The sequence below is a fragment of the Peromyscus californicus genome, unplaced genomic scaffold (genome assembly GCF_007827085.1).
Source record: "Peromyscus californicus insignis strain IS unplaced genomic scaffold, ASM782708v3 Scaffold_10__1_contigs__length_136768540, whole genome shotgun sequence".
NCBI classification, from domain to species: domain Eukaryota; kingdom Metazoa; phylum Chordata; class Mammalia; order Rodentia; family Cricetidae; genus Peromyscus; species Peromyscus californicus.
In genome coordinates, this window is record NW_026294391.1 from 23,365,772 (window position 1) to 23,377,953 (window position 12,182).

At 39.7% G+C, this 12,182-nt stretch overlaps 1 protein-coding gene across 3 annotated transcripts in view; it reads left to right on the forward strand.

The window, feature by feature from the left end:
• The window catches only part of Prps2 (phosphoribosyl pyrophosphate synthetase 2), a 38,017-nt gene extending 26,529 nt beyond the window's left edge, over nt 1–11,488 (forward strand). For all 3 annotated transcript variants that reach the window (XM_052714993.1, XM_052715080.1, XM_052715163.1), the window contains exons 5-7: nt 3,898–4,071; nt 6,375–6,534; nt 8,790–11,488. In XM_052714993.1, coding sequence (XP_052570953.1) covers nt 3,898–4,071; nt 6,375–6,534; nt 8,790–8,882 — 427 coding nt within the window. In that variant the 3' untranslated portion in view covers nt 8,883–11,488. The remainder of the gene's footprint in view (nt 1–3,897; nt 4,072–6,374; nt 6,535–8,789) is intronic.
• The last annotated feature ends 694 nt before the right edge of the window (nt 11,489–12,182 follow it).

Below are 12,182 nucleotides of genomic sequence, written 5' to 3' on the forward strand. Positions count from 1 at the left end.
TCTTTAGTAGCTATCTGCAGTGTCATTCTTTAGTAGCTATCCGCCTTGTTTTGTTTTTTTTGTTTTGTTTTGTTTTTAGAGATAGGCTTTTTCACTGTGACCAGGAGTTACCAGTTAGTCAGCCTGCCTGACCAGTGAGCCCCAGGGATCCTCATCTCTACCTCCCCCAGAACTGGGATAACAAGCACACACCACCACATCCACCTTTTAGGCAGCTGCCGGGGCTCAAATTCGGGTCTTTGTGTGTACATGGCAAGCACTTTACCAACTAAGCCATCTCCGCGGCCTCCTTTTTTTCTCTTGACAGACTACAGCTACTCCTGCCACATTGTCACTCTGCTGTTCATGACTTTGAGCTCCGTTTACATGTTTCCTTCCTCTTTTGTTTTGTTTTTTGTTTGTTTGTTTGTTTGTTTTGGTGTGTGTGTGTGTGTGTGTGTGTGTGTGTGTTACGTTCTGGACTATAACTTCATCTCATCTTTAATCTACTCTATCTTAGATATTTTCATTTTGTTAGCTACTGTGTTTTAATATTCTTGGACTATAACTTCATCTCATCTTTAATCTACTCTATCTTAGATATTTTCATTTTGTTAGCTACTGTGTTTTAATATTCTTGGATGTCTTATGTCCCCCTTTTTTGCAGAAATTTCTTTGTAATCCTGAGAGGACTTGCACATATTTCTTTTGGTTCCCTTGGAGAACTACCCCTCTGCTTGAGGGTTTTCATCATATGTATAATGGGAACTGAAATAAGCAACCGTCAGGAGAGTGGAGATGTGGTTTAGAGTGTTCTAAAAAGAACTGACCACCCAGAATCAGAAATGAGGCAGGGCTAATGTCCTTCCTGTTCCCACTGGGGTAGCAGGATGGGATTTCATTGCTTGCTATGCTGGATGGAAAATAGGTGGCACCCCTGTATTACACGAGACTTTCCTGTTAGATTCTTGTTTCACCTGGTCCTAGGTTTATTCTCTCAACACCACCACCCCAACAATCCCAGCAGTGAAGCAGAAGTTTAAGATTGTTAGGGGCCTGGAGAGATGGCTCAGCGGTTAGAAAGCACTTGCCATTCTTACCTGGTAGAGAACCAGAGCTGGATTCCCAGTACTCACTCATGTCAGGCAGCTCACAACCACCCGTAACTCCAACTTCAGGGGATCTGATGTCGAATGTTGGCACCTGTGAGCACCTGTGTGCATGAGTGCGTGCGTGTGTACACACACACACACACACACACACACACACACACACACACACACACACTTGTTTAAAGACTACTAAGTCTCCTAGGAGAGCTTCAGTGGTCACCTGCTTCTCCCATCTCTGCCACAACTGTTTTGTTCTACCATTTCAGCTTCGGGATACATTTGTAATGATAGTTCCCTCAAATTCCTGCATCATCTACCTTTGTGGTTCTTTCCATTAGGAAGGATAGTCAAGCTGCCTAATCTTCCAGAGGGCCAAAATGCAGCCCCAAATGTATGGAGACCTGAGTTTACATCCTTAGCACCCAAGTAAAAGTTGGGCCTGGCTGCACCTGTCTGTAATCTCAGCACTAGGAAATAGAAACAGGCAGCTCCGAGGAAGTTGCGAGCCAGGTATCCTAGCCAAAGTGGCAAGCTCTAGGTTTAATGAGAACTCTGTCTCAAAGTGATACAGTGGAGAATGGTAGAACAGGACACTCCATATCCTTTTCTGGCCTCTGCACATGCATGAGCACGTGCACCTACATACATTTACACACACACATACACATACACACACACACACACACACACACACACACACACACACAAGCAAAAAGAGGTTGTCTCATTTTCTTTGGTCATATTGAGTAAAAAGTATCTTGAGGCTGTGAAAATATTGACTGAATAAGTTGTGTAGAGTTCCGTATGTTCAAGCAATTCTACTCTCAGATTAATGCTCAAAAGATTTGAAGGAAGACACTCAGGGCATAGCAGCACGAGTTAATTGGTTTTGTGGCATGTTCTGGAACTAGACAGAGCTGTGTATGATTGTAAATACACTTAGTGCCATGAAATTGTACACTTTAAGTGGTTTAAAAGGTAAAGTCTATGTTATATGTATTTTACAATTTTCTGAACTACTTGCCATGTTGAAAGTCTTCAGACTTGGGGCATGGTGACCTGGATGGAGTACCAACTATGTCTGCTTCATGCTGCCTTCTCAGTGACAGAACATGGCTTTTCTCAGACAGTTATCCACTTACTTTGTCCTGATGCAAGTCCACACTCCTTTCTTGGTTGTCATCTGAGGATGACATGATGAATAGCCCTATATTAAAAGGATATCCTCCATGCACTGCTTCCTAAGTTAGGGTGTATTTATGTTAGTTCTTCCATTTTTTTTAGCCTGAATTGTCTTGTGACTGATTATTATTATTTAATGTCACATTGTATTTATGCATTGTTTTAAAAGAAGCTTCATCATCAAAGTTTATTTTTCACCGACAAATCCAAAATCCCATGGGCTCACTCACTATCACTTCTCTTTCTCTTGTATACTCAGATTCTCCTGAGTTGGCAACAATGAACAGTCACATTAGATGGCAGAGGAACTAGATTTAGGTGGGCGTGGCCAGCCTTCTGACATTATAGTACCTCATTGTCATATAGAAAGTTTACACTTAAGAACTGTGCAATGGAAGATTATTTTTAAATCTCATTTTTGTAGTGTTTGATAATTCCACACATGCATATAAGGTTTTGATCAAATCCTCACTCCCCTCACCTCCAATTCCTGCCCCATTTCTCCCACCACTTTCCCCTCCCAACTTCATGTGCTCTTAAAAAATATCTCAGACTTGAGAGATGGCTTAGCTGTTAAGAATACTGGTTTCTCTTCCAGAGGACCCGGGTTCTTTTCCCAGAACCCACATGGTAGCTCATAACCATCTATGAGTTCCAGGAGCTCTAGCACCCTCTTCTGGACTCCATAGGCACTGTATACACATGCTACACCAGGCAAAACATCCGTATGGAACAAAAATAAATAAACCTTCTTTTTAAATCTCATGTTTTGAGTAAGTCTACAATTTTGTGTTGGGCCATATTCATAGTTGTCCTTGGAAACATGCAGCCTACAAACTTCAGGTTGAGCACACCTGGACAGAGTCTCCTTATGCCTCAATGAAGCCCCTCCTCACAAGCCTACAAATTGCGTGGATATGCTAACAAAGACTTTTGTCCCTACCTTCATTCCAGAAACCAAGTAAATAGTTAAGTCCTGAGTAACTTGTCTTAAGTTGTGCCTGTGAGTTTTAAATGGACTCCCAAATCCTAACAGATCGAGGATCAGTTTCTTAACCAGCAGTCTTAGTCAACTGCCAGGGTGCCTTGACATTTGTGGCAAGCTATAACAGAGGCAGAGGTCATCATTGGTGTCTTTTTCCACATGGATTATGCAGTGTATAGTCTCGACTATGCCTGGTGTCACAAGTGTGACCTAATCCTTTTCAGTGAGTTCCTGATTCTAATTTCATTATCTTGAGTATCCTGCATTCCTAAAATATTTTTTCAAATACAGATTTTATTATTTTTGCAGTGCTAGAGATGAAACTTTGGGGCACATACTTGCTAGGGAACAGTCTATGACAGGGTTTCTCACTGAGGGCCTGCCTGGAGTTCACTAAATAGGCTGACATGCTAGCCAGCAAGACCCAGTAATCTCCTTATTTCTGCCTCCCAAAGGCTAGGATTATAAGCCTGTACCATCACTCCTGGCTTTTTTTTTTTAACTGGGGTTCTAGGGATTGAACAGGTTCTTATTCTTCCAAGGCAAACAATGAAAAATTGAGCTATTTCCCCAGCCTGGTGCCCAATAATAAATTCTTAGATGGATGGTGTTGGCATGTTCCTTTGCATCTTTCCACAGGGTTACATCAATTGCAGACAGGCTGAATGTGGAATTTGCCTTGATTCACAAAGAGAGAAAGAAAGCAAATGAAGTGGACCGGATGGTTCTGGTGGGCGATGTGAAGGACCGTGTGGCCATCCTGGTAGATGACATGGCTGACACATGTGGTACCATCTGCCATGCTGCAGATAAGTAAGTGATCCCAGGAAGGACAAGAAAACATCTCAGGAAAAAAAAAATCATCCATGTAAAATTTTATTGTATTTATTTGTGTGTGTGTGTGTGTGTGTGTGTGTGTGTGTGTGTGTGTACGCGCACGTGTGCATGTGTACACGCATGCGCACACAAGTTGAGGCATGCATGCTATGGTACAGTAGTGGAGGTCAGAAGACAACTTTCGTGCCTCAATTCTCCCTTTCCACTATGAGTCACAGGGATTGAACTCAGCTTGTCAGATTGGTGGCAAGTGCATTTACCCATGGGGCATCTATTATTTGAAATTTAACCTATTTTCTTAATTATTGCTGAGGAGTTGACAGTAGAGTTTTAGGCCACAGGAGACTCTAGGCTCATTTTTTTTTTCTCAGTCCTCTTTCCCCGGTAGGAAAAACAAAACCACCAATCCATGGGCATTTTCATTTTCTAGGTTGGACTTTCAGGTCATTTTTAAGAGGATCGGAGAAGGTGTTTCCCTAGAAACTCGGCCCAGAAAGACAGGGATTTTGTTTGTTTGTACCCTTGCTTCTTACAGCTCAACGTTTGGGTTAGCCTCATAACTCATGTGGCTTTCCATAGGCTATACTTGGCAGGATAGGAGCACCCCACCCACTCCCTTGCCACACATAGCTGTGGAATACAATTGGAGATGCTCTCATTCTCACTGGTAATGTTCTGACTTGATTACACATCACATGTTTTGGCACTATTGGTTGAAATCAGTGGTTCTCAACACAAACAGTTCTTTTCCTAGACAGTGTTTGACATTGTCTAAAAATATCATTGCTTGTCACAATTAAGAACATGAGAGTGTTGCTAGTGTGTGAACCAGGGATGCTACTGAACTTTCCCATGATAGACAAGATAGCCCATATGACAAAGAATTATATAGATCCAAATATCAGGGTTGATAATCCTGATTTAATGGAACACAGAGCATTTTGCTAACACATACATTTAAAAGACCCTAGTTTGGGCTAATAAATGCAAATGGATTTTGTCCCATTTTTTTATAGGTCAAACTTCTCACTAGTAATGTAGAGTATTTCAAGAATATTTGAATATTTGTGGGCACTTAATTTTTTTTTTGAGACAGGACTTTACTCAGTAGCTCTGTCTTGTTTTTTTTTTTTTTTTTTTTTTTTTTTTTTTTTTTTCAATCTTAAAATTTATTTATTTTTTTTTCCCCTTTTCTATTTTAATAAAAAGGAAAAAAAAGAAAAAGGTTATAACTAACAAAAGAAAAATTATATACAAAAGTACAATGACTATATACAATATATACAAGTAATAAATGTCTAAACAATGTCTAGTCCATTTGTATTTGACAAATTCAGAGAAAATAATTTCATTATCTATCCTATTTTGTTAAGTCCAAAATGTATCTAATTCACTTTCTATCCTAATTAATCTTCAACTATAACTAACTAACCTTCAACTATAACTAACTAATCTTCAACTCCCTCAGAGACCCAAGAAGGAAATAATATTAGCTAACAAAAATAAAAACAGAAAGTGCATGCAAGCAACTTCCAAAAAATTTGTGAGTTGACAGAAACAGCCAGCTGCCTGGACAGTCACCTGAGGTTTCTCCACAGTGTTGGGGCATCATCTTCAGCCTATAGGCTTAGCATATCTGACAGACTCATTTGTGAGGTAGGATGTACACAAGGTCGACAGTTCAACCTCACATTGGGTGAGAGCAGTCCATGTACCAGAAACACCTGAATTCCACTAGTGTCATGTCATGACTCAGGATTTTAAATTCTGGAAATTGTTGTTGATTTTTTAATTCAGCTGTCCATTCTTGGCTGTGTATATATGGCTTCATCTTAACATCCCGTTCTTCTCCACATCCCTCTGTCAAATGCCAGTTTACTATTGCGAGGCGTGAGCTTAGTTACTCTTCAAGAATAACTGTTTCAGCTGCTGTTCCATTGCACATCAGAAGCCATCGGCCCACTGCCTATTCAGCTGCCTTCGAAGAAAAGGGCACTGTACCTTTTCCAAATTGCGAAGGCCACTTCAGGGATGGTGCCATATTGTCCTGGCCTCAGAAGATGCCTTTTGATAAAGCCATAACCACACTCGTTTTGGCAAGAATCAGTAGTCCTTTGTTTCATGTCCTGTTTGTCCATTTTGTCAGCAGTTGATTCAAAAGTTAGCCACTGGACAACAAAGTATCCTTGAATCTGTCTTGTTTTTAACTCACAGTCTTCCGAGTGCTAGGGTTACAGGTATGCAATGCCACTCATAACTTTTTGTCTTCTGTTTTGAAGGTTGCTCTCAGCTGGTGCCACCAAAGTTTATGCTATCCTTACCCATGGAATCTTCTCTGGGCCAGCTATTTCCAGAATAAATAATGCTGCCTTTGAAGCTGTTGTTGTCACCAACACAATTCCACAAGAGGACAAAATGAAACATTGCTCCAAGATTCAGGTACTATCTATATACCACAGGCAGAACCATGCATCAAGGCACCTGCTTCAGACCCTTAACAGAGTATCTAGCTTTCTGTTTGCTAAGGCAGATGCTAATAGAGACTGAAGCTTCTCGTTACAGAAGGGCTATCAGTCATATTAGCTCCATGAGAAAGGCCAGGATTAAGAGGTCAGTGGTCACTATTGGGAAATAGCAAAAAAGGAAGGAAGGAAGGAAGGAAGGAAGGAAGCAAGGAAGGAAGGAAGGAAGGAAGGAAGGAAGGAAGGAAGAAAATGGAGGATAGAGAAGGATGCTAGGGATGTAATGCTGTTGGTAGAGTGCTTGTATAACATGCATGAGTCTGGGGGTTCCAGCCCCAGTACTGAATAATTAGTCATGGTACATACCTATAATTCCTGTACTTGATGAGGTAGATGCAAGAAGATCAAGCACTCATGGTCATCTTCAAATTCAAAGCCATCCTAGGTAGGATGAGACAGTATCTCAAAAGAGGATTTAAAAAAAAAAAAAAACAGGAAATGATCTATGTATGGTACTTGGAAGGTAGAAGCAGGAGTATCATGAGGAAACTAGCCCAAGCTGCATGTAATCTTGTCTCACAAACAAACAAAAAGAAAGCGCAAATAGCACCCATGAGATGGCTCAGTGGGTAGAAGGAGGGAAACAAAAGAAGTAGCAAATGAATAAAATCACAATATAAAGCATTAAGAGCATTGGGGAAATAGCTTGGTATAGCACTTGCCTAGTGTACTCAACACTGAAAAACAAAGTTAAACACAGAATTACTATGTAGCACACTCCACTCCTGCATCTATAATCTCCTAAAATGGAGTGGGGGAGGCAGAAGGCTCTAAGCATATTTGGGGACCTACTTCTTCATGTCCCTCCTGACTATATTCCCATAGGCTCCCAGAGAGCTGATGGTAGACACTTGACACAACTGCAGCTTCGGTTTTGAATTGATCTGTCAGTGACCCCTGGCCAGTCACTGTGGTCTTAAGAGGAAGCCCTGGTTCCCTCATTAAGCATGAATGTGGAACACAGTAGTGCTTTTCATGATTTCTGATCCAGATGAGAGAAAAAAGAGGTTATTTGAGCACAAGGAGACAAGTTTGAAAATTATCAGAGTAGTCATCCCTTATGTTTTTATGCATGATTAACAGTAGTGTAGTAGCTGCCATCCAAAGGCCAAGTCTAGCCCACCTCTATATTTTAAATAAAGTTTTATTGACACATACTCATGTTTCATTCCTATGTTGCCCATGACTGTTTTTATACCACAATGCAGAATTGAGTATTTGATACAGAGATAACTCCAAACTTTTAACTTTCTGATATTCTACAGGAAAAATAGTTTGCTGACCCCAAGGTAAAATGATCATGGATATGCTTTTACCATGACAGACACTCAATGTTTTTAAAATTCTTGGGGTCAGTGAGATGACTCAGTAGGTACGCACTTATTGCACAAGTTTGGTGATCTGAGTTCCATCCCTGAAACCCACTCACCTAAAGGTAGAAGGAGAAAACCTGAATCCACAAAGCTGTCTTCTGACCTCCATATATATGCCATGGCACATGTGTGCTTACCCACACATCACACAAACACAAACACATACACACACACACACACACACACACACACACACACACTATAATAATAATAATAATAATAATAATAATAATAATAATAATAATAATAAATAAAATAGTTTTTAAAATCATATTGGGTTGGCATTCCAAATTGAAATGTAGCCAAATAGAAAGATAGGTCATATAGGATTTGCCTTATAATATTTTATGAAAAACATTGCCATGTTTTATAAATGGATGCTTGGATTATAGCAAAAACTTTAGAAGTAAAATGAAAGCTGTAACTTAAAAAAAAAAAGATTATAGTCGCTATCTTTTCTAAATAGGGAAAAACTTCTGCCAATGAATAAAGAAAACTAATTAAACAACCAGTGTCCCAAGAAGGGACCATCTGTGGGCAACAGCAGCCCTGAGTATCCATGAAAATCTTCCTAGGAACTGATCGTAGTCACCTCAGGTGGTTGTGATGTCTGTAAAGCTAAAGTCCACAAACAGCTGAAGATTTTCAGTGTGGACACTCCCAAAGAAATGGCTGGAGGAGGTTTGACCAAAACATACTGTATGTGTGCTGGAGAAAACATTTGTAGGCTTTCTAGCTTTTTGGCTTTTAGAGAACTAGAACTCACTGCTGCCTTTTGTGTTTTCCCTTTGCTATTCAGGTGATTGACATTTCAATGATCCTGGCTGAAGCCATTCGAAGAACCCACAATGGGGAATCGGTGTCCTACTTGTTCAGCCACGTCCCACTGTAGTCCGGATTGGAATACTGAAGGTGGAGCAAGCCTCCTCCAACTTCCTACTGTCTTTGTCTGCCTGCTGTTTTAGTGTTAGGACTCAGCAATTCTAGGATGATCACTGGCAAAAGCATCCGATCTATGTACACTCTGAGATTCCTTGTCTCCCCTTCTAAAGTTCATGACTACTTTTTCTCAGTTTTTTGGGGGCAGGGGAAGGTGGTGGTTACTTGGTCTTTAAGTGAACTGTGGTCAATGAGCACTAGTATTCTCCCTCATTCTTTTTAGTACTTTGAGGTAGCAACTTTTAAGCCTAAAATCCCATTGTGGAAATTTGTCATATATATATTTTGAGGTTGTGAAAGGTGACTTCAAATGAAAGCCTTCTGTGTAAATATATAATGATAATGCCTGTGGACATTTGGGTAAAATCCTAAATAGCCTTTACGTCAGAGTGAACCTCAGAAAATTTATGCTATCATGCATTTTGAATTTTTGTTTCTTGTTTTTTTAGGGAAAAAATGATAACTGAGTTTATTTTATTATTGCCCTTAATTGGGACTAAATTTTATTGAACCTAAGATGGTCACTGATATATTGACTTTTCATAGTAAACATTAGACATATTGAAGACAACATAAGGCTATCACTTTTAATTTCCACTTTGAGGATATGGCATAACTGTTAACTTACCTGAAACTCCCAAATGATGATCTGTGATCACTGTGATTTGGATACCACTTCAGGATGTAGTCAGTGAGTTCATGGTCACATTGATGTGCGTCTTTGTTTATCCCAGAGGAATTATTATTATTTAGGATGCACCTCATGTCCTATCATCTTATTCCCAGACTTTTAGCACTAGCTTTTACTTTTCATTTTTTCCAATAATTTCTTGGTGTAGATATCCACCAAAAGAAAAACTCCTTGAAATCCCCTCACATTTTTTAGACTGTTTATTTTTTTGGTTTTTCACATAAATAAAATGGGGAAGTTTTAAGAGTGCCACCAAATGTATTTATTCAAACACTGTTTAATGAGCTTGGATTAAATGTTCTTGGCCCTTTGTAAGCAGAAGTACTAAATCTCTAATGGCTGATTATCATCTCTAAAGTTGTTAAAATGTAGAGATAGAAGAGACCTGCAAATCAACAGATGCAAAAGTAAATAGGAGCCTCTTGAAAAAATGGTTCAAAAAGCATCGTGAAGAAGAATTTCACTGAACGTGGTATTCTTGATAAAATTGTCTTTTAGCAAGGTTTAGAGGTTCATGCCTATAATCCCAGCACTCAGAAAACTGAAGCAGGAAGATTACCACAAGTTTGAGGCCAGCCTAGGCTACATAGTGAGTTCAAACTCAACCTGAGCCCATGTGTCATGAAACAAAAACAAACAAAAGGCAGTCTTTAAAAAAGGCATCATTTAAAGTGACAAAGGTCACCCATTCACTGACTGATTATATGCATGTTGGTGGACAACCTATCAAATTTGCCTGACCCCAAAGAAAAGGATTTGCCTGTGTAACTAAAGATTTGGAATGCTAAACAATCTCTCTCCCTTGCTGAATCTTAAAAGTGGTAGATAAATTCCTAGCCCTAAATTTTTTGGGTAGAAAAATCCGATCCATCTGAGCAACATACTTGACCAGCACTCTAGAATATCAAACTTCAGGGCAGCAGAAGCCAAATCAATGTTAGAAAGTATCAGTTACGTTATTATGGAAACTAGCATTTTGACAATACTTTATTTGTAACTGTTCTAAAGAAAGTGGTCCAATCACCTGGGATGCTCGGATCTATGGTACAAACTGTAAAGTCTTGACTAGACATGTGTAAAAACCCTATTTGACACTATGCAACTGTTATTTTTGATAAATGTGTGACATATGTATTTCTTGGGGTTCATGTCTGTGCTGAATGAAGACATCCCTGTGCACATCCACATGGAGACAGCTTGATATGTGTGTGCACATGTCTCAAAGCATTGGCATGATAAAAGTCAGTTGGTAATCATTTTATCTAAGGTATTTAAAGATTAGGAGTGTGTACAGTGGATCTTACAATAATGATCTTCAGATTTAATCCCCTATATAAAAGTCTGCCTGGCTGTCCTCTGAATTGAGAACTGATGGTTTCTGGCTTTACTTTCCTGAGGAGGTGTTTTAAAGGACCTCTGAATACACTAATGAACTGATTAGACTGAATTGAGCCTTATACAATGGAAATACAGATTTTAAATTTGTGATTGTTCCAGTTTGGCCAAAATGATGAAAGCTGACTCATGAGCAGTCTAGACCCAGGACTTCCCTGTTCCTTGCTGCTTGCAGTAAGGAAACGAAGGGGAAATCACCACCAGATCAGCTCCGTCCAGCTCTACGACAGGAGGGCGGGCCAGAAAGGGGAGTTAGGGAAACAGGAATATACCAAAGTTGTTTAGCCTCCATCTAAAATTTTCTTAGTCAACTGGTAGATGTTAATATGCTGACTTTCCTTTGTTAGAGACAATGTCAACTAAGTTCAGGAGTCTGTTCTTTGCAGTGCTTGCCCTGGTTTTAGAGACTAGAGAATTTTGAGATCCTGTGATATTTACTAAGGCATTTCAATAAAATCATGCTGACTACTTTGTTTCATAGTTCCTATCATGATTTTAGAATAATTTGTTTTTTGACGAAGTGACCTGTTGATGAAGTAGCTGAGAATGTGTGTTACTATATCATTAAGACCGGGTTTGCAAAATTAAAGGAAAGCCAGAAGCTAATTAAAGTGTAGTCTTCACCATTTTGAAGGCTTTGCTTTGAGAAGGACTCATTAGCTATCTTCTTTCAGAAAAAGCATCATAGCTCCTCTGCATAATGATCATTCTAGATATTAACCTTTCAAAGTAAAAACCAAGATTGGTGAGATGGTAAGTGCCACCAAGCGACCTGAATTCAATCCCTGGGAGCCACATGGTGGAAAGAGAGAATTGTCCTCTGACCACCACATGCAAACTGTGGTGTGCAAACATCTACCCCTACATGCATACCCATAATCATGACAATGTATTATGCATCAAAGTAGTGAAATTCAGTACCCATGTATTGGAGCAGTCCAAACAAGTACAGGCTACATAGAAGTTGTCCACGTGCTTTGTTTTAAAGAATGCCAGAAAGGGTTCCTGTCCCTTTAGAACACCTCATCCGCTTCAGTGATGGTTTAAATTATGCTTGTGGGAACAAAATAACTGCATGTCTGTGTTGTGCGAGTGTGTGTGAGCATGGATGTGAACACCAGAGGTTTACACTGGGTATCTTCAGTTGTTCTCTGCCTCATTGTTTGT